The following is a 22,953-nucleotide window of genomic DNA, read 5'->3' as shown; positions in this document are numbered from 1 at the left end:
GTTCTCTCCTGTAATATAGCCTTAAGGGTACACTCCTGGAATAGTGTAATAGGGAGACTCTAGAGCCGATAAAAAAAAAAAAAATCCTGTGAACTAGCAGCTGGGAGGTTATATCAACAACTCTACAAAGTGTAACAAGAATTTAACGAACATTTAAGAAGGCCTTCTGGATTATTATAAATAGGGTGAAAATTAAGAACATTTCTTAGGTTACAAGTGTATGTAATTAGTGAATACTTGTATAATACTTGATTTTATATTTTCAGCTATTGTAATATTTCTTTATCACTAGATCATATCAACTAAGTCAAATGTAATTGTAATTTTGTATAAATATGACTTAATATAAACTGCATGCGGGGTATTGGTATTGAAATCAGATTTAACAAGCTGCATATCTATGATTACAGCACTTCTCAGTAACTGTTCATTTTAAAGACTGTGCAGGTGGACAAGAGTAATCTCTTAAACTCCTTATGAAATACTGTAATTTGGCTTGGTTCATTTGTGATTCAGAACTCCCAAATGGATCCCGATGAAAAATTAGAGATGTGTTCTTGTAGAAAAAAATGAGTGTTTTAAGAAATCACAAAAATTACTCATAATATGCTAATATAATTCAAAAATTCTTCATTCCAATAATAATTTTCTTGGGAGTGTATCCTCTAGGTATGGAAATGTGATCTGTGCATTCACTGATCCAATACATTTAGTTCCTACAATACTTGCAAAGTATTTAAAGAGGTATTCAAATTAGTTTCTTACATAGGTGTCTTACACAGTGTCTCCTCATGGCCACGGTTAAGTCCATCCAAGGCTTTCTTGCTTGGCTTTCCTTGTCAGCGTTTGGCTTGTTTGCTTCTTGTTTTATTGGCAATGGCTGGCTTTGTGTCAGCAGAGACTCTTAGAGTTCATTATTCTGATGTAGCTCTTGTGCCGTAAATGTTTTTAAGTTAATATTTATTTTATTGTTAAGAAATTAAAAAAGGACTTGACTGCTTTAAAAAAAAGTGGCCCTGCCCAATCACAGTCTTTACTTTTGTATGTCATACATCTCCCCTTATTTTGAGGGGGGATTCTTAATCTCATACAGTTAAATGAAAAATTTTCAGGTTGGGTGAAATACTTTCGGTAGAAGCTTTTCTGTAAGAGTGGCAGTTCCTCATGGAAACTCCTTCAATATACATTGAATTAAATATCAGAAGGGATTTTTAAAGAACATTTTCAAATTTATTTTGGGGTAAAAATTATAAAAATGTGCCAAATTAGTAGTTGGTTCAAATAAAATGTTTTTGCAAGATTTACCCCAGCCAGTATTAACAGCTGTAACAATTGAGACCAGGTGACAGAAAATTTCGTTTTAAGAAGGTGTTTATTGTCAGGAAAATTGTGAAGTTTCCTTTGTAATTACTCTATCTTTGTTATTTTGGCAGCCTGTAAAGTTTTATTGGCATTTACTGAAAGGTACTTTTTTTGGCCCTAGCCAGCTGGCTTTCTTTTTTTGGGCAAACTTTCCTAGCTCTGGTATTCAGAACATATTTTCAGCTTTGATTGTCTACCAATGGGGTTGTTTTGAACAAGCAGCCAAGTGACTAGTGATGTCTGAATTGATCTCAATCATGTCTTCAGTAGGGTGACATCAGAATGCTGCAGGTGTACTTCAACCATTGAGGGTTGTTTCCAGCATGTCATTTTGGTTCTAAAATAGTCAATTTAAGACCATTCAAACTACAGACCCTTTTTACATACAGACTGGAAGAAAAGTCTGTGAAATGATGTATCAAAAGTGAGGATTCAATAACTCAAAAGAGAATAAAATTTTTCAAACAATATAGGATCACCAAACTGAGATTGAAAGATCCTTTCCAGGAGCTAAATATTAAACAGGTAATGCACAAACATTTGAAGAATGGAACAATAATAGTATTTCCCTAGATTCATGAGTATGGTGTATAGATGTGGAGTTTTAGTCATCTTGGTGTTGGCCTTCTCCACTTTGTAAGCCATGTACCATTGCTCTTACCTCTGGGCTTATTTGAAGAATTGTTTAGATCATGCTAATCCATGTGAGATGAATTCTAAATTTAGAATTATAGTGCTCTGGTTCTGAAGCCCACAGTAATAAATTCATTTAAGCAAGTATTTGCATCACTGATTACTTATTTTATTGCCTTTAAAATACTGCTGGAGAAAATGATTTTATTTTATTCCATGTTAATATATTTATTTGACTACTTGTTGTTAGTGAGTAATACTTACAAATCTTAGAAATGCCTTTTTAGTAGTTATTATTTCAAAGCGATGACAGGCATATTAGTATTTGGTAGTCTTCTATGGCAATGCAATATTAATTTTGTTTTGTATGTTACTATGGTGCATTGATAAAATAACTAATGTAAAATCTTAAGGTGGAGCTCCTGTGTTTGTGATTTAATAAAAAAGGAAAATTAAAGATCATATTTATCATTTACTTCTGAATAAGTCATCTTTAGATGCTACATCTTCATCCACTATCGTCTGTTTATGATCTGCTTTCTTTTTTGTAGCACTGGATTTCAAGGAATATATTTACCACTTTGCTCTAAACTATTTGTTAGAGATCTATACAGATTGCCTACAGAGGATAGCACTGTGGAATTTGTTCTGGCATCCTGGTGGAGGTGTGGGGGATGCAGGGTAGAAGGAAGCCCACCTTTTTTTTTCTTTTTTTCTTTTTTTTTTAACACGTTCTTATGGGAAGAACCTGTCTTCATAGTCACTCAGTAGCCAGGACAAAGCACCTCTGGTGTCTGCACATTCTGCAGGCCCATCTGCCGTAGCATTCCTCAGTACTTCATCCTGGCCTGAGAAACACCCGGAAGTGCTGGGATCTTCCAGCTCCTACTCAGCTACGAATAATAACAAACACTTCCCAGTCTCTTCTAAATATGTATTGTCCATTATTTGAAAAAAACTACAGAATTACTAGGCAGAGAAGAGATTTTTATTTTTGGAACTTTGCAGGGCTTAAAGAGTGTCCCTATTACAGCAAAGTGGGACAATTTCTGTAGAAGAGGTGTTTTCAATATTCATAAAGGTCATAATTAGGTAATTTATTAAGTATAGCAAATTTTGAGAGGTGTGGATTTGGATGGGTATCTTGATTCAGGCACTTCATTTCAATTTATTAGATCTGTTTCTCAAATAGCTCCAGCTTGTTCAGGTTTTATTCCTGCCAGTTGGATATGAAGTACTGTATGTTTGGGCTCCCTGTACAGAATTTGTTTCCAAAAAAATAGTGTCGTGCTGCTTTCCATCTACTGGACCAGTAGGGGTAGGAAGATCTGATTTGAAGCCAGTGCAAAATGCAAAACTGATTAGATTTGGATTGTTCATACATTAGGCCTTCCTTTCCCTGTTCTTATCCTTTTTCCAGATGGAAGAACCAGTTTCCTCCCAGGGCACTTTCTCCTGGCAATTAGACTGTGAAGATGAGGATCATTTAGTACTACTACTGCTGAAGTACCATTATATTAAGTTTGGGCTTTAAAATTTAGAGGAATGAATCAACATATTCTGCATTTGGTCTCTTTATTTTGCAATTAATGATGCTTGTGATGCTTTTAAAATTAGGAATCTACCTTCGTCTTTCAGTTCTACCTTTTCTTTATTAATATAATAACATCTTACTTTCCCACATTTCCTACTGAAATGTGGGAGGTCCCTGTCCCACTGAAATGTGGGAGGTCCCCTACTGAAAAGGGGGGGTTCCCTGTAGTCAAATTTTAAAGCATCAAGTGTTTTAAAATGTTAACCGTATTGCATGTACCTCTTTCTAACGTGCATTTTGTACCCTCCCTCCCTTCTTAAATATAGTACTTACACCCAACTTTGCTTTTTCATGGTGATTAAGGGTTGCCATTATGAACATTGGTTGCCACCCTTTTGCTAAAATGCAGCAAATGCCCTCAGTTATTATTGAGGCTTGTAGAGCTCTGTGCCCTTATTAGTAAATGGCTTTAGAATGTTATGCTCTTGGAATTCTTGTATCAGACCTTTGCCATTTTCCTCTTCTCTCTTACATCAGTAAGTGAGCAGGCACTTACACGCAGGCATTACATTTTAGAGCTATAAAAAAGATGACTTGGCCTCATGGCTTCAGCTTGCAGATTAGGAATGGAAGCCCAGGGAGGTTGCACAGTTAGTCCATGATTATGCAGCTAGCTGGGGTAGGAACTGGGTAGAGATTACTCGACTCCTAATCCACTGTTCTTTCTACCAGGCCACACCTTTTGCTTTTTCCTTCTGTCGGGATACCTTGTCCTAATTGACTTTTTCCATGTTTATTTATTGATTTATTTATTTTGCTCTTAGTGTGTAGTTGACTGATAGAGAAATTGGAAACAAGATTAAATAGAAAAAGTAGTGAAGTAACATCTGATGGCTTGAAGCTCTGTTTCTGCAAGTCAGTGTACATCCTTGAGTCTGTTTGTCTTCTGTATAAGGAAGTGGTTGGACTAATACTAGTAGTAACAAACATTTACTGAGTACTTGCCACATGTCAGCTACTATTAAGTTCTCATATGTGTTACGTCATTAAATTCTTACACAGATCCCATGAGGAAGTTCTGTGGGATTTGTGACTTTACAATATTTGATATTATAATTAATAATTTTGATATTACAATATTTGATATTACAAAAGGGGAAACTGAGTAACACAAAGGTTACCTAGCTTACCAGAAGTCCTTCAGTTAGTAACTGGCAAAGCCAAGATTTAGTCTCCATGTTCGTAACCAGTCAGCTTTTATGTGGCTGGGTCATCTATATGTTCTCTTTTGGCTGTAACACTTGATGATTCTGGGTTTGAATAATAACACCAACAATTAACATCATTAAGGACTCAATACACACTTTATACGTAGCAGCTCCCTTGGTCCTATCAGCAACTCTATGAGGCAGGTGCTGTTATTATCCCATTTTATAGATGAGAAAACCGAAGTACAGAGAGGTTAAGTGGATTGCCCAGTCTTATAGTTAATAAGTGGCAGTGGCAAGATTTGGAACTAGGCAGATTTAAGTGCCTGCTAGCTTTGCCACTATGTCTTATTGCCCGTGAGCAGGTACTTGAGTATTTAACTCATGAGTGTAACATAAGTTTTATAATATTTATTTTTGCCAATTAGAGATGATGTGTATGTGTGTGTGTGAGAGAGAGAACATGCACATGCACATTTACTTGTACATATGATGATTTCTTATCTATGTGTTAAATAGGGGGTAGGCAGGCTGATAAGTGAGTGAAGTGAACTTAGCCCAAGTGGTATGGGGAATGGAGTGGTGGGGACTGTGGGACTGTGGCATATAGGAAAGAACAGGTCCTGGCCAAAGGGGCAGCTGAGAGTGGCTCAGCCAACTCCTGACCTCTTTTTCAAGCAGGAAATTGGACCCAGTATTGCTCGATATTTTGTGTGTGTGTGTGTGTGTGTGTGTGTGTGTGTGTGTGTGTTCCTAGAGAAGCCAGCAGTTTGGATTTCTAAACCAGAAGATTTTGAAGCTGATTTTTAAATGATCACAGTTAATTGGTTATTTGCAACCACTCTGAAACAAAGAAATGTTGTCAACCTCTGAGTTAGATCATCAGGGCTGGGGGAAAGTGACCTTCTGAAAGTGAGAGTTGGCCACATCTTGGTATCCCCACTACTTTTTGAAAAGATGAAAGATGGACCCCAATCTGGAATACTTACCCATTCTCTTCTATTAAGATGTTATGGTATTCTCCAATGTAGAGACAGTTGAATTTTTAAGTCTGCTTTTGAGAAACAGCTGCCTTATGAGGCTGCAGCATTCATCCGAAGGCCACTGGTCTGTCCTCAGCTCTAGTTTCCAAGTCTGTAGACACCTGATCACTTCCAGGGCTTTTTCAAACTGTATCTCCTTCATTTAGGTACACCCTGGCAAGACTACTCAGGGATCCCTGCAAGAGAGTGTGAAGTTACTGTTACTGGTAGGAGTTTGGGATCTCTCTCTCTCTCATACACACACACACTCACAAAAGTTTGATGCTCCCTTCTGTGAAATGAATTTTGAGACTCAGCACTTATTTTTGAACTGCCCAGGAAGATCCTTGCACGTGCTAAGGATCTACTTCAGGAAGCAAGGTGGGGGCATATTGATGACTGCTTGCCTTCCCCCATAAAGGTAGCTCCACTCTCATCTGTTTTGCACATTGGGCTTCCAATTGTGATTCCTTTAGTACAAAGGTCTCCGAAGCTAAAACAAACACTGGCTCAATGCTGAAACCTTAATCATATCTAATGTCTGCTTCAGTTTAAAAACGCTGATGTTCCTAAAAAGGGATGAGAGTTCACATAACTTTTCCCCTGTGTTGCCAAAATAACTTCCAGGGGCAAACTGGGTATCTGATCTCTGCAGACTGACAATACTCCTTTAAAACTTGGTGGCATTTTTGTTTTCATGGCTGCTCTCCTTAAAGAATATTATTTAAGAAAAAAATACATATCAACTTGCTGTGCTATGGTCTAAATTCCTGTCTCAGAAATATTATAGGTGAATGTATTTCCAGATGCTGCAAATAATGGAAAATCATGAAAACTTGAATCAGGGTCCCTGTCCTTAAATGTGTTTCAGTTTGCATTTTGATAGCAGTTTAGAAATGTTATCGCTTGTTTTGTCACAGACATAATTCACATGTTTCTTCAGGCACTGTAAACAAGAGAAATGGTTTAATGGCCCCATAAAGGCACTCTGCTGATGGCTGAGATTAGGCCCTTTAGTAATGGATATTGGTGTGTGTATGTGTGAGTGGTATATGTACACAGTGGGGGTGGGGAGGGCTTGGAAGAGGTAAATGTACTAGAAAGAACCTTTGAGAGCCTCAGATGCAGCTGAAAATGCCTTCTGCTTCTGTGTGTCTTAGAAGATGGATTCACAAAGCATGTGACACCATTGTCTTTATTTATACTCAAGCCTTCCCCTTTGCTTCTAGAATTTAACTGAGCACTAATTGAGGTCATTGCGATCCATTTATTACCTGAAATTGAAGTGATATTAACTTAAAGTGAATGCTTTTCATCTACTGAGTGTATTCCTAACTACATATATTTGTATAAAAGGCTGTGTGCATTTTTCATGCCATGCTTGTATCTGGTCTTAAATAATCTAATTTATGTATACCATTTACTTCCCCCCTCCCTTTTACAGATTTTTTTTTTTTTAAATCACTGCTATAGCCAAGTGAAATTTTTTTTACAAGCACTTTAGTATCCACACTATGATTTGTTTTGACTTTTTCAGTTATAGTTTTTAGACAGGTGCAAAAAATTCTCCATGTTATACATCATCACCCTGATCTAAGTAAATTCCTTGAAATTTCTCAAAGCACATAAATTTGTAGTTTTAGTCTCAATTTTGTGTCATTTTTTTAATCAGCTAGTTTGTGTATATTGCTGTAAAATTGGCTACACAAGGCTGCACATTTTTGGTTTTGAGAGTCAGAGTAAACCAAGAGTTAAGAGATTAAAATTAAGTGTCCTTTGTTGACTAGTTGAGCTGTCTCTGTCACTAGCAGGTGTCACTTTCCATCCAGCCACTTTGGTGTTTTCCTTCTCCTTTTTTTATTATAGACTATATTCTGGAACAGGAATCAGCAAACTTTTCTCTGTAAAGAGTCAGATAGTAAATATTTCAGGCTTTGTGGGTCATATGGTTTCTGTTACAACTACTCCATTTGGCCATTGTAGCTCAAAGTAGCCCTAGACTAGACCGAAATGAATGGGTGGGAGAGTGTTCTACTAACACTCCATTTACAAAAACAGGTGGAAGGCCGGATTTGGCCCATGAGCTGTAATTTGCCAGCCTCTGTTCTAGAACAGCATACAGAAGACTATTCTAAATCATAATTTTTGAACAGACCAGAAAACGCAACCTCAAAATAAAGAGACTGTCTTCAAGGCTCTTCCTCCAAAACTATAGATTTTATTTCTGTTTAGAGAAGAATTAAAAATGTGACGTGTTTCTCTTCCCAGGGTAATTGTTTGCTACTCACAGAAACTGATAACCCTATTTCACTCTTAAGACAAGAGTTGGGAGGAAAGCAGAGTGAAAGGTCAGAGCCAAGACAACTTATCACTGTATTTACTTTCGCTGTCCACATATAGAAGGAGACCTTTCCATCATTGTGACATTTTGGTTATCAGAGTATAAGGGAAGCTTCAACTTGAATAGCAACATTCTTCCTTCAGTGGAATATGAGTGGTGTGAATTTTTAAATGCCTTTGGTCACAGTAATAAATTGAAAGAAGGCAGATTGCCTAAAAGCAAACGTGAATACTCTGAGAAGTGTTTTTATTTAGATACACGTGCCAAGAATATAGTACTAATGTCATACATACAGATACCTGTATCTGACACACGTGAATTAGTCAAACTTAAAGAATACTGCCTAATGTCTTTATTAGGGAATTTTTAAAACACCAAATAAAGCTCTAATTGGACTTCCATGAGCTCTTGATAATAAGGACTGTGTCTTACTATTTATCTTCATTCCATAGCTCCATATTCCTTCACCCTTTCAGGACCTGCCGTAGTGTCTGGGGCATGGTAGATGAATTAACAAATGAATTAATGAATTAATTGCTGAAGAAATGAATGAATAAACATCTCATATAATGTGATAGTGGTGCTCATGCACGAAGGAAATAATGAGTGTCTGTGTATAAATCAATTTGAATTATATACTCAAGAGTTCAACAATTACAACCTTAAGATTGAGCCCAGGGCTCTAATTCTTAATGTGTTATGACTTAGTGTTAGATCTTTAGTCAGACATGGTGCTTAGCTTCTTTGTGCCTTTTTAAAAGATCTGTTAAGTGGGAATTATTATACATGTTCCTGTCTTAACTGATGAGAATCAAATAGAGTATGGGACAATTCTTTGAAAATGGTTAAATATTATGTATGTTTGAGTTTGGTTTTTTTTTTTTTTGTATAGTTAGTGTTTTCTATTAGGATTACAATTAGTATTTTCTATTAGAATTCCAAACTCAACCAGAGTTTGTTAAGTCAACACTTAAACATATTATCTTTGTTTAATTTACAAGACATCATCATCTTCACTGTAAAAATATAAACAAAAACATACATCATTCATAGATTTCATTGTTCATTCTCTGGATTTACATTAACCAGTCAGTTGTAACAAACATTATCTGTTTTCAATGTAAGGATACAAATAATGCCCCAATGTTATGATTGTTTGGGAAGTTATTCTCCTATGAGCAAATCTTAAATTCATATTCTCAGCCAGGTGTGGTGGCTCACGCCTATAATCCCAGCACTTTGGGAGGCCGAGGCGGTCTGGAGTTTGAGACCAGCCTGGCCAACATGGTGAAACCCCGTGTCTACTAAAAATACAAAAAAATTAGCTGAGCATGGTGGCACACACCTGTAATCCCAGCTACTTGGGAGGCTGAGGCCGGAGAATCACTTGAACCCGCGAGGCAGGGGTTGCGGTGAGCTGAGATCGTGCCACTGCACTCCAGCCTGGGAGACAGAGTAAGACTTTGTCTCAAAATAAATAAATGAATGAATAAATAAATAAAATAAGTAAATAAATAAATTCATATTCTCCACTTATATTTCAAGTGTTCAAATGTGATTTTACATTATGTATCTACCCTCAACCAAAGCTGTAGTTGTATACCAGCATTGTTGCTTTTAGAAAGCTAAGGGCATTTCTATCCTCTGGTAGAATAATAATGACAAGATTGTGCCCTCTTTCTAAAATATAGGTAGAAAAAATTGAAAGCAATGATGTGTCATAGTTCATAGTTCTAAAATGAAAACAGTTACTAGTTAAGCAAACACTTCATGAGGAATACCATAACCCCAAGTAAACTTCTGAATTAAGAAGTGGTTAAGTTTATTTTGGAAGTGCATTTTTTAAAGTCTTGATATTTTGGAGCTCTTAAATTTAACCATTAGAAGAACTCAAGTGATCATTAGTCAGCCTTAAGATGTGGTTTTAAAGGTCAAGCTTCCATCAAAGAAAAAATGCAAGACACATCTCTTGAGTGTTCTTTCTGCCTTTCCTCCCAAAAATTTGATTGTCCGGAGGAGTTGTGGATCATAAAAGTTTCCATGGAAAATGTGTTTGAAGAATGCCAGAGGAAGACTGCAGATTTTCTAGATAAATTATCTGACCTGTCTGAAGTCAGGGATAAAAAATATAATATCATTTTGAACCACCACTTTGCAAATGAAATGAAGGAGTTAACTCACTTGATTTGGTACACTTGAAGAAGGAAAGATTCACTTTAATTAAAACTACAAACAATGCAGATGCCTGTAACTCTGTTCCAGACTCAGCAAGGATGGTACTGTAAGAGAAATGAAAAGTACCTAGCAGCCTCGGCAGCAGGCTGGAGCCGTGTTCAACGAAAGTAATTTAATTAGTGTTGATCATGACTCCAGATGATGGTGATTTGATAAGGAATAATTTAGTACTTAACAGCCTTTTACATGCACCAACTCCATGTGGGAAGGTAAAGCAAATTGCACAAAATGAATGTGCTGCTTTCGCTTGTGCCTGTGCCAATGAACTGGAAAACCGCCTGTTAGCAGACTCAGATTCTCAGCCCTGTGATGAAATACCCAACACGCTTTCAAGTCAGCCCTCTCTAATGGGAGTCTCTACACTACTCTTATTTAAGAATAAATAAGAGAAGTCATTTTTGTGACATAGAATCTCCAGGAAGCAGGAAAGTTGAAATAAGGAAAATAATGTAGCCTACGGCTTTTGTGCTGTAAGTCGAAGATTTTTAGGTTGGCTTTCTCTTTTTTCCTCACATGCAGCAATTCAAAAAAAAAATTTTTTTTTTGCCAACTCAGATTCATTGGATTACTTATTTGGCTTATGATTAGAAAAAAAAAATCAGTTTCAAGGGCCCATAGTGACTGAGGCACACATCGGTTGAACCTGTTATGGAGAGAGTTGGGGATCCCAAAACTACTGGAGCGGGAGAACTTGTAAGAATCCTTGAGCGTTGGCATCTAAGGAAAAGGAAGGTGTTGCTGGATTAAAAAAAAAAAAAAACTCTTTTCAACTACTGGACCTATTTGAATGCGGCATACATCAGATCACAGTGGATTCAAATTTGCTCAATTATGAGCATCACCTAAAAAGTTTTATAAGATTCAGAATCCTGATACAACCCAGCTCTAATGAATGGAATTTCTGGGAGTGGTGTATTAGTTTTCTCGAGCTGCTGTAACAAAGTATCACAAACTGGGTTGCTTTGTGAAATTTGTTGTTTCACGTTTCTGGAGGCTGGAAATCCAAGATGAAGGATGTCAGCAGGGATCGGAGGGCTGTGAGAGGGAATCTATTCCCTGCCTCTTCCCTAGCTTCTGGTAGTTTCCTGGGAACCTCTGGCATTCCTTGGCTGGTAGAGGCCTCACTCTTACCTATGCCCTCATTTTCATGTAGCAGTCTCCCTGTGTGCATGTCTCTTTATCCAGATTCCCCCTTTTATAAGGATACTAGTCATATTGGATTAGTGCTCACCTTAATGATCTTATGTTAATTTAATCTTCCAAATAAGAGATTCTGGTGTTGAAATTTCAACATGTAAATTTTGATGGGACACAATCCAACCAATAACAAACGAGGTCTGAGAATCTGTGTCTCCAGCAGCTCCCTAGATAATTTGATGATGTGCCAGATTTGGGGCTCCCGTGTTCAGGGATCAGCTTGCCTCTGATAACCCTTTGAGAATCCTTATGCCCTGCGGTAGACTGAATGTTTGTGTCCCCGTCCCACCACCCCCGCCCCAGCAAATTCGGATATTGAAACTTACTCCCCAGTGTGATGGTATTTGGAGGTGAGGACTTTGGGAAGTAATTAGGTCATGAAGATGGAGCCAATGGGATTAGTGCCCCTATTCCCTTACTAAAGAGATCCCAGGGAGCTCACTTGTGATTTCTGCTATGTGAAGTTGCAGCAAGAAGATGGCTATCTGTGAACCAGGAAGTGAACTTTTACCAAACACTTAATCTGCTGGTGACTTGATGCTGGATTTCCCAGCTTCCAGAACTGTGAGCAATAAATACCTGTTGTTTATAAACCATACAGTCTATGGTATTTTTGTTACAGCAGCCTAAACAGACTAAGACATGCCCTTTCTTCTAAGGTCACTTCAGGAAACTCACTGGGCCAATCTGAAAGCAGTAGAGCACCAAATAGCATTTCCACTAGCATGGATCATGCCTTTTGCTTCTAGGTCCATGCTAATGGACATCTTGATAGAAGGCTGTTCTTATGCTAGCAGCCATTCCTGATGGCACCCCAAACATGCCATTCCTCTCCACCCTCCATTTCCTACCCATCTGGAATAATTTCTCCTGTGAAGTTGAAGCACATTTTCAGATGTCTCAGCTGGGTCAGAAGGCCAGACATGTTCAAGTAACTTAATTAGTGTAGCTTTGATTAATGTCCCTCAGAGTTTTTTAAACTTTATATTGATATACATTCATTATAATGCAAAAATCTGAAGTGTATAGTTTGATGAATTTTACATGTGTATATATCCATATAACCACCACCCAGAAGCAAGATATAAAATGTTTCCAGCAAGATATATTTCCATAACTTTGTACCTGTGAGATCATCTGTGTTTTTGCATGTAATTTGTCCCTTTTTATTCCTGTATAGTATTCATTCCGTTGTATGCATATGCCATGATTTATTTATCCATTTGCCCATTGATGAATATTTGAGTTCTTCCAGTTTTTGCTATCATGAATAAAGCTTCTTTGAACATTCTCACACATGTCTTTTCGTGAACATATGCACTCCTTTTTCTTGGATGTATCCTAAGGTTGTATTAATGGATCATAGAGTAGATTTCTGTTGCCCTAGTAGATATTGCCAGAAAGTTTTCCAAAGTGCTTATTATACTAATCCATACTCTCAGCAGCTTGTATAAAAGTTCCCATTGCTTCATGTCTTCACCAAAACTTCATAATGTCTATCTTTTGCAGGTTAGTCATTCTAGTGATATCTGTAACTATCTGATACAGCTATATAGTGATAATCTCATGTGGATTATTTTGCAGTTTTCTGAAGAATAAAGATTTTAAATACCTTTGCATATATTTTGTTGTCGTTCTGATTTGTTTTGCCATCTGGATATCCGCTTTTGTGAACTACTTGCCTGTTTCAAGACTTTTTGCCCATTTTTTAAGTGGGGAATTTGTCTTGTCTTACTGATATTTTGCAATTCTTATTTTGTTAAATATGAGTTCTTCATCAGATCTTTCTACTTAAAACATCTTATAGCTTGTGACTTACTTTCCTTTTTTTTAATAGTGTCTTTTGAAAAAGTGTTCTTCATTTCATTGAAGCCTAATTTGCTGATATTTTTTCTTTTACGGTTAGTGCTTTTTGTGTCCTGTTTATAAATATTTTCCTACTTCATGGTACTCAAGACTTAAAATATAGTAATAGTAAACATTATAGTCTCCAATATGGCTGACATTTTGATAAATATGATAAACTTTACATCATACTGCATGCATATTTATTAGCTATAGAGGTCATCAATTTTTAGTCATGTAAACCTGATCTAATCTCTCAAGTATAATATGATTTGTTACTTGAATTCCTTATATGTTGCTGCTGCTTTTTCTTATGAAAATGTAAAACCAATACTTAATCTGAAGTGCTAAAACTTGGATATATGCATGTTCTCACTTATAAGTAGGAGCTAGATGATGAGAACACATGGACAAAGGAGAACAGACACTGGGTGCTACTTGGGGATGGAGGGTGGAAAAGCGAAGAGGATCAGAAAAAATAACTACTGGGTACTAGGCTTAGTATCTGGGTGATGAAATAATCTGTACAACAAACCCCCATGACACGAGCTTACCTATATAATAAATCTGCACATGTACCCCTGAACCTAAAATGAAAGTTAAAAAACAAAACAAAACTTGGAAATACACACTTTGCTAAATATGTTCAAAGATGTAATAAATAATTGAAAACCACTTGTTTAAAAAAAAAAAAAAAAAGAGGCTGGGCACGGTGGCTCATGCCTGTAATGCCAGCATTTTGGGAGGCCGACGCAGGCGGATCACGAGTTCAGGAGATCGAGACCATCCTGGCTAACACGATGAAACCCTGTCTCTACTAAAAATACAAAAAATTAGCTGGGCGTGGTGGTGGGCGCCTGTATTCCCAGCTACTCGGGAGGCTGAGGCAGGAGAATGGCGTGAACCCGGGAGCTGGAGCTTGCAGTGAGCCGAGATCGCGCCACTGCACTCCAGCCTGGGCGACAGAGTGAGACTCCGTCTCAAAAAAAAAAAAAAAGAAATGCATGGTTAATGTATTACAAAGCTGTGTCATTTAGTATTTGTTATTCTAAGATCTCACTTACACACACACAACACGCAGATATACAATGGGAGACAATTTTCTTACTTTATTTATTTATTTATTCGAGGCAGAATCTCACTCTGTCACCTAGGCTGGAGTGCACTGCCGCGATCTCGGCAAACTCTGCTTCTCGGGTTCAAGTGATTCTCGTGCCCCAGCCTCCCGATAGCTGGAATTATAGGTGGACATCACCATGCCTGGCTAATTTTTGTATTTTTAGTGGAGATGGGGTTTCACCATGTTGACCAGGCTGGTCTCCAACTCTTGGACTCAAGTGATCTCCCCACATTGACCTCCCAAAGAGCTGGGATTACAGGTGTGAGCCACCGTACTGGGCCTAGAGCACTACTTTAAATTCTTCGTGGGTTTTCTTTTCACATTTAAAGAATGTTTACCCAGGAAATTTAGGACACATAGACAAACGTTAAGAGAATAATGTTAATTCCCTCCTGCCCTTCAATTCGCTTTTACCGTTTATCAACATTTTTCTAGTCTTATTCATCACTTTCCTCATACACAATTATTTTTTCTAGAGTATTTTAAAGAAAATTCTGGATATTTTATCTGTAAATATTTTATGAACCTCTAACATTAAAACTTTTTAAATACAACTATTGTCACATCCAACAAAATTAACAATGACTTATTAAATTATCTAATAGCTAGTCTATACTAAAATGTCATATTTATTGCAGAGTTGTCTTTTTATAGTTGGTTTGTTCAAATCAGAATTCAAGTCCTCATAATTGATTCTTGAGGCTCTTAAGCCTTTTCTTTCAGAAGAATTAGAGCTTTCTGACTTGGTAAAGTTAATGCACATGAGTATTCTTGATATATGGAGATAGACAAAATTTCTCTTTTTTCTTTTCTCTTTACTTTGAATAGGCGTACTAAACATGTATGTACACACACACACTACATTAAAAAATGCTTTGAAATAGTGTACTCAGGGTAATTATTTTATTATTATGTGTTAAGTTTCTCTTAGATCACTTAAGTAAAATGTGCGTATTTGGCAAATTTGTTTTCTAGAATATTTCAGACGACTCTTGATTGCTGTTGAACACTTGTATCAAAATTATATGCATATAAAACAAATAGTATTTGTTTTCCTGAAGCTTGGTAGTTTGTGATATCAAATTTTTATGTTAAAAATTATATATAACATTCAAGCTAATGCAAGTTTATAATTCTGTAATGCCATCATTAAGATTGAATGACAAATGACATCATAAACCACAAAATTCCTCTTGTCATATCTTCCTTTTTGGAAAGCGGATTTAACATACTGTGTTTTAATTTCAGTTTGTATAAGAGTTAGAATAAATCTCCAGAACGTGTGTCTCTGTTATGTGTTTATCCCTTGACTATTCATACCTGTGGATATTATATGTAAATTACAAAATCTATTCTTATGACTATTTTTTCCTTTTTTAAACCAATTTCCCATTTATACCAAAAATTTAATTATTCTGATAAGATTTCTAATAGGCATTTCTTCAGTTTCATATCGAAGAATAAAAAATATATAGCTTTTTTTTTCTTTCTTTTTTTTTTTTTTGAAGTGGAGTCTAGCTCTGTTGCCCAGGCTGGAGTGCAATGGCATGATCTCGGCTCACTGCAACCTCCACCTTCTGGGTTCAAGCAGTTCTCCCACCTCAGCCTCCCAAGTAGCTGGGATTACAAGCACCTGCCATCATACCTGCCTAATTTTTGTATTTTTGTTGAGACAGGGTTTCACCATGTTGCTCAGGCTGGTCTTGAACTCCTGACCTCAGGTGATGCACTTGCCTCGGCCTCCCAAAGCGTTGGGATTACCGGCGTGAGCCACGGCGCCCAGCCTATAGCATGTTTTTTATTTATTGGATTCACAGCTGTGATTCCCTCCCCATATACGTATTTTTCTAGTTTTCATATTTTGTGATGTAGCTTTGTACGTTATTAAACATAAATGCATATAAGCATTACTATGCATTAAGTCACAGTAAAAAGGTGAAAACCTCATTTCATATAGAATAATTGTTTCATGGTAGATTACATGTGACAAACAACATTTACATATTTCTCAGATTTCATCTTCACAGTTCTGGTAATTAGATAGGCAGATACTTAATCTCTATTTTATAGATGAGAACTGGCCTCAAAGATGTTGAGTTTTTGCCCAAAGTAATATCAGTCACTTCTGGACCTGCGCCTGGATTTTCTTTGCCCCAGTCTAGTTGTCATTTCATTAAACTATTATTATTGATGCAGTTGATATATTTTCCTTTCAATAATGCTTAAAATTATATTTTGGTCTTTAGTTGATTCTTGGCTAATCAGTTGTAATTTTTCTGCTTTAGTCATTGGAAACCTTTCTGATATGTTTTCAAAACGTACTTTCTTGAAACTGAGCTTCTAGCATTGTTAATATCAGTTAAGCAAATTACAAGTGATTCACTTAAGTAATGAGAGAAAATTCAAGCATGCATTTTGTTACACAATAAAGGCAGAAAAGGAGTATATGAAGATTCTCTGAAATCTTCTGCTACTGAAATTCATCAAACGTGATTTTTCTTACATATGTAAGTTAATATGAAGTGTGAATGACATTTTTAACAACAGAAGTAGAACACATTAATCTCCATAATTCCTAACAGCATTTAATTTTTGTGGATATTTTTGTTCTTTTTTCTAGTGGCTTTTCATGGCCTACCACTGAAAATCAAGAAAGAACCCCACAGTCCATGTTCAGAAATCGGCTCTGCCTGCAGTCAAGAACAGCCCTTTAAATTCAGCTATGGAGAAAAGTGCCTGTACAATGTCAGGTAAAGCCACCAGGTGTATGTATGTAGGATAGTGGTTCTTATTGAATCAAAAAGTCCAGAATAATATGAAATCTCAAGTCATATTTTATGAGTTACATCTTTAATATGTAACAAGCTAATTAGGTAATGCATTTAGCAGAACTCTAAAGAACCATTTACCATCCAATCACACACTTTGGATTCATTTTAAAGCAATAATTTTTATCCAGATCATTAGTTGCTTTTCTACTGTAGTGATGCATCTTGGGTTTGAAAAAGGGGTTTTACTTGGCACAAGCAGCTTTTGAAAGTTCCCATTAGAATGAATGCATTATACACTTTAGATAGAGAGTTTGCAGAAAAAAATGAAACATTTGGCAGGTCTGAGCAGTACATTAGTTATCTGCCAGGCTTTGCAGATGATCTGTAAGATGAGTTCATGGACAATTGCAATAAAACTGGAATTTCATAAGGCTTAGCAGAGGCTATTATCTAATAAAAAGCTGGTTGTTCTTCTGATGATAATAAAGGGTGGTGCAGTAAAAGTGCATTGTTCATTTATTAGAAAATTTGATCACATATATGTTCATTAAAAACCCTTCAAAGTAAATTGTATGATGCTACTTTTCATATTGGCCTTTAATTGCATAAAGAAAAAGTTGGCTGTCTCTACTGAGTATTATCACTCTCAATTACAGTAGAAACTTAGTTCTTAAAAGAAGTTAGTTTGCAGACTTACACAAATTATTCCAAATATTCATACTGTTTTATAAGTTATATCAATTCAGATTCATTGTACATTATGACCCAAAGGGGTCTTCTATTAAATAATTCCTCAGATATTTATTGCATACACTGTTTATGTCCAAGATATGTAAGATTCTAGAAACATAGGCCAGACGCGGTGGCTCATGCCTATAATCCCAGCACTTTGGGAGGCAGAGTTGGGCGGATCACCTGAGGTCGGGAGTTCAAGACCAGCCTGACCAACACAGAGAAACCTCGTCTCTACTGAAAATACAAAATTAGCTGGGCATGGTGGCGCATGCCTGTAATCCCAGCTACTCCGGAGGCTGAGGCAGGAGAATCGCTTGAACCTGGGAGGTGGAGGCTGCTGTGAGCCGAGATCGCGCCATTGCACTCCAGCCTGGGCAACAAGAGCGAGACTCCATCTCAAAAATAAAAGAGAAACATAGACTTGTGCCATTATGGCAGCTGACCAATGCTCAGATATTTTATTACCATTTGTTCTTGCAAACTTGTCTTTTATATCTGCTTTTCTAAGAGGTTCACCAGAGCCTGAAATTATGAGCTAGCTCAATTGAAACTGCAAAGTTTTATAAAAAAGGTCTCTTGTAGAAGGTAACTATTAAAGCATAATGAGTTCAGATAAGACAGTATTGATCGATCTGAGTTTTATTTTATAGTTTAGTTTTGTTTTTGCATTTTCTCCTTACAAGTACTGTGTATCCACAGCATAATTATTTAACATATTGAGGAATTTCTAGTCAATGGCAGTTAGATATAGAATTGTCATTGCCTTTCAGCATTAATCAGAATTGTGACTGTGAAATCATCACTGTTTTATATGCCATATCTGACATCCACAAATCAATAATAAAGGAATTGCCTGAATATTTTGTGTTTCTTTTGGGGGATGAAAAGTCCCCACAGTGATATATGGCATATGCAATAAATTCTGGTACTTCCATCGCTATACAGAAAATATTATTGAGTACAGCATTTCATAGGGGAATAGTATCATTTTTTTCTTCATTCATGAGAATGAGTTAGGTGAACCATTTCACAAAAGAAGTGGGTTTTTCTTCAGAAATACTGGTAAAGAACATAGGTGGAACCAAACATGCAATTCATTATATGAACACTGTTGACTTTGCTTTGAAGCAAGAGCGGCCTTGTGCAGCATATATTCCTTTACTCCTTGTAAAAGATTTTTGCAGCTGGATATAATTCCGTTGCATTGATGGAGCAACATAATAAATTATTACATAATTTAATTCAAAAAGAAATATTTCTTTCTAAAGAAAAAAAGTGTACTGATGATTGCTTTTTATTTTATTTTACTTATTTTTTTTGAGACAGGGTCTCACTCTGTCAGCCAGGCTGGAGTGCAGTGGCACAATCTGGGCTCACTGCAACCTCTGCCTCCCGAGTTCAAGTGATCCTCTCACCTCAGTCTCGTGAATATCTGAGCCTACAGACATGCATCACCACGCCCAGCTAATTTTTTGTATTTTTAGTAGAGACGGGGTTTCACCATGTTGCTCAGGCTGGTCTTAAACTCCCGTGCTTAAGCGATGCTCCCACCTCAGCCTCCCAAAGTGCTAGGATCACTGGCATGAGCCACTGCGCCCAGCAAAATGAAATACAGCATTCTAACTTAGAAATGCCCTGTTGTTAAAAAAAATTTAAGAAAATTTAGTTTTAGTAAAATATTTTATAGATGACCAAAATTAGTTAAATCACATTCCTGAAAGTTACACATAGGAAAGCAGTTTAAAATCATAATATAAAATCAAGCTTACTCATTTTATTCTTTTGTAACTGTGTTTAGAAGTTAGGCTATAATAGGATTTTATTCCTAATAACATTATTTTTTACTTATTCTCTAAGAAAGTTTAAATATATCAGACATTTTAATTTACCTCATTAATCTTCATTATCCCATGTGGGGAAGTTAATGCCAAGCATCATTTATTTAATATAATAAAATGAAAATAAAGTAAAAGCGTTGCCTTCTTAAAATCCCACCACAAATAAAAGCAAGCCAGGTGTAGTCTCTACCTTATTAAGCTGATGTTAGTTCTTGTTTTAAAATCTTACATAATATAAAAGAAGAATATAACATCAGAAGTATTTAATGATTTAGGAAAGATCTATCAAACTTTCTCAAATAGATATATCAAGAATAGATGGAAAAAATACCACTGCTTTTTTGGACGTAATTTTCCCTGTACTAAGTTGTTTGTATATGCGTTAAAAATACACATTTAATATTTGTTCTGTTACAAGGTTTTGCATTAATCATCCTATTTTCTGTTTAAGGGTGTTGTGATTTTGAAGTTTATCTGTTCTGGATTTAAACAACAATAGCAACAACAAAGTTTTCATTTCCATTTGACTTAAGTCTAAAATATCTTTTCTTCCTTTGGATTAGAAACTTTTTTAAAAAATTGCTCCAAAGAAAGAAATGTTCTCTCTTCTTTTGTCCCCTGGGTAGTGCCTATGATCAGAAGCCACAAGTGGGAATGAGGCCCTCCAACCCCCCCACACCATCCAGCACGCCAGTGTCCCCACTGCATCATGCATCTCCAAACTCAACTCATACACCGAAACCTGACCGGGCCTTCCCAGCTCACCTCCCTCCATCGCAGTCCATACCAGATAGCAGCTACCCCATGGACCACAGGTAACCTGCAGATACCAGTTTTCTAGAAACTGTTTTTTGCGTTCTTGGAAGAAATTTCTATTAACAATTCTGAAGGCCTAGAGTAGATTTAAGGTGAGCCTATTAATTTTGCACATCTGTGCAAAATATTTTTAGAAAGAGCTCACTCTATCTATACTTATAATTTGTGGAGAAAGTCATTTATAAACATTCCTTTTATAAACATTTAAATTGGTTGCTAAAATGGAAAATTAATCTATCTACTGACATTTGAGCATTTCCCTTTCGCTTTGCTTGAATTAAATTGCTTCACTTAAACTTTAAATCAGATCATCCCATTTTTATGAGCATATGTGTGTACTTGTTCTGTAAAGTTAGGAGACTAATTTTAGTAGGTAGCTTATGGAATTAGGTTTTCTACCTTATATTGAATGGTTCAGCTGTACATAGTTTTGCAGAATATAACTTATTTGATTAAAACTGTTGACCATCTTTTCCAGGTGATTAATATTTAATATCAGTAGACGCATGACTCTGGACACTGAGAATATACAATTAAAGAGATAGAGACTCAATTAGTATTACTTAGAAAGGAGCAAGGCAAGAAACATAGCATAGATCTAAGGAGAATACTGCGTTAGGTAATTCATGACTCCTTGAGATTAAGAAATTCATATTTAAATAAAATACTAAATAAAACCTGTAGAGGTTCTGAGATGTACTACCTTAATATACAGCTTAAAATCAGGTTGCTTATATACAGCATCTCTCCTTTATCTTCTCTTCTGCCTTGTGCTTCTGTATGCAGTGGTGTGCTGGTAAATGTTTAGCAACAGCCTGCATGAGAGAAAAACAAAACGCCCTCATCAGTAGCTTTTGCTGGGTCTGTGATGTACATATTGCTTTCATGGCCCACTATGAGCCATCACTGTGACAACCCTGAATGCCGAGTTGCAAAGATGCAATAGCACAGCGTAATGTAGTATTTCTAGGATACGGATACCAGAGACATAAGTAACCTCAGGTGTATAATTGGTAATGAAATGTAGTAAGATAATTAGAAAGTGATGAGTTTTGCATTTTTATCTTCTGTTTTTAACATATTTTTTGATTGTGAAATTATATAATTTAACTCTTAATAGTGGCTGTGTTTAAGAACTGGCTCAAAAAATTCCTGCAAGTTTGACAATAAGTCAGTGCAAACTGGCTCTGAGACACCATTGTAAAAATAACTCAGCCAAAGGAATCTTCTAGATCAGCAGAGGAAAGCAGAAGATGTGCCACTGGCAACTTTCTGAAAATAAGGGAGCACTCAAACCTGCTTTTTATAGGTTTTTTCATGGGACTCAATCTCAAATTCAGAAACTCATTTTGCTATAAAGGGCATAAGATGAAAGCGTTCTTTACAATGTGATACAAAGCCTTGTCTTTTCCACCCTTGTTTCCATCACTAAGTCCTCTTGTGGGGTAGTTATTAAATGCTTCCTATTATCTTTTTCTTCTCACCCCGTAGCCTTGAGACTTTGTCAGAGTGCAATGGTATGTGCATCTGTGTAAACAGTTTTGTAAATACAGATGAAAGAATTCTTATTGCAGGGTGGGCCATTAAACAGATGGACATTGTGCAGTGCTAAAACGGAACAAAAAAGTATGAACAAACAAAGTTTTATTTTCTCCACTACTGGTGACTTCTGAGTTCTTGATAACTGAATCTCACTCTTCTGATCAGTGCCAGAATTATAGATTGTATAATTCGCTTTTTGTGCAAACTGGTTATTTCTTAGGGAAGGTGACTGCTGAATAAGCAGTGTGCCTGGTTTTAGGTGACCTAACTTGAAATGCTTTAGCCAAATTCATTTTAGTTTCTCTACTTGAAGTCAAATATTTCAGACTGAGAACAGCCGGCCCGGAACTCCAAGAGGGAAGCTCGGGGTCTTTTCCCACTGACCCCTGACTGAGTTTTGAGGACAGTACCAGCTGGCCAGTCCCAGGAAAATCTCTAAAGCCGTATGTTTCTGAGGAGGATTTCTTAGAGGGCTCTGGCCAACAAATGACAGTCCCTCAGTTATAAATGGCAAATTTGCTCTGGGAACAGATCCTTTCCCCAAAACACCCCCTCCAGCCAGGCACCCCACTTCACTCTGGGAATGCTTTACGGCCAACTGGCCTGCACCCTGCTTCCTTTCCTCAGCCTCACTCTGCTCCTGGGGCCAGCCCTTTGGCACTTTTTCCTGAACCCACTGTGCAGGAGCCCTGTCTCTCTTTCTCAGTGTTTCCACCACTTACACCCTGTTTTTCTTTATCTGGGAGTTCATCAG

At 36.7% G+C, this 22,953-nt stretch overlaps 1 protein-coding gene across 5 annotated transcripts in view; it reads left to right on the top strand.

Annotated features, from left to right (window-relative positions):
• Nucleotides 1-22,953, top strand: part of ETV1 (ETS variant transcription factor 1) — a 99,247-nt gene that overhangs the window by 36,904 nt on the left and 39,390 nt on the right. For all 5 annotated transcript variants that reach the window (XM_034963726.3, XM_008978691.4, XM_008978692.4 and 2 more), the window contains 2 exons: nucleotides 17,118-17,247; nucleotides 20,468-20,656. In XM_034963726.3, the coding sequence (XP_034819617.1) occupies nucleotides 17,118-17,247; nucleotides 20,468-20,656 (319 nt within the window). The remainder of the gene's footprint in view (nucleotides 1-17,117; nucleotides 17,248-20,467; nucleotides 20,657-22,953) is intronic.

The sequence above is a fragment of the Pan paniscus genome, chromosome 6, assembly GCF_029289425.2.
Source record: "Pan paniscus chromosome 6, NHGRI_mPanPan1-v2.0_pri, whole genome shotgun sequence".
NCBI classification, from domain to species: Eukaryota; Metazoa; Chordata; class Mammalia; order Primates; family Hominidae; genus Pan; species Pan paniscus.
The sequence above is the reverse complement of the archived record's forward strand: the minus strand, read 5'-3'. Positions and strand labels throughout refer to the sequence as shown.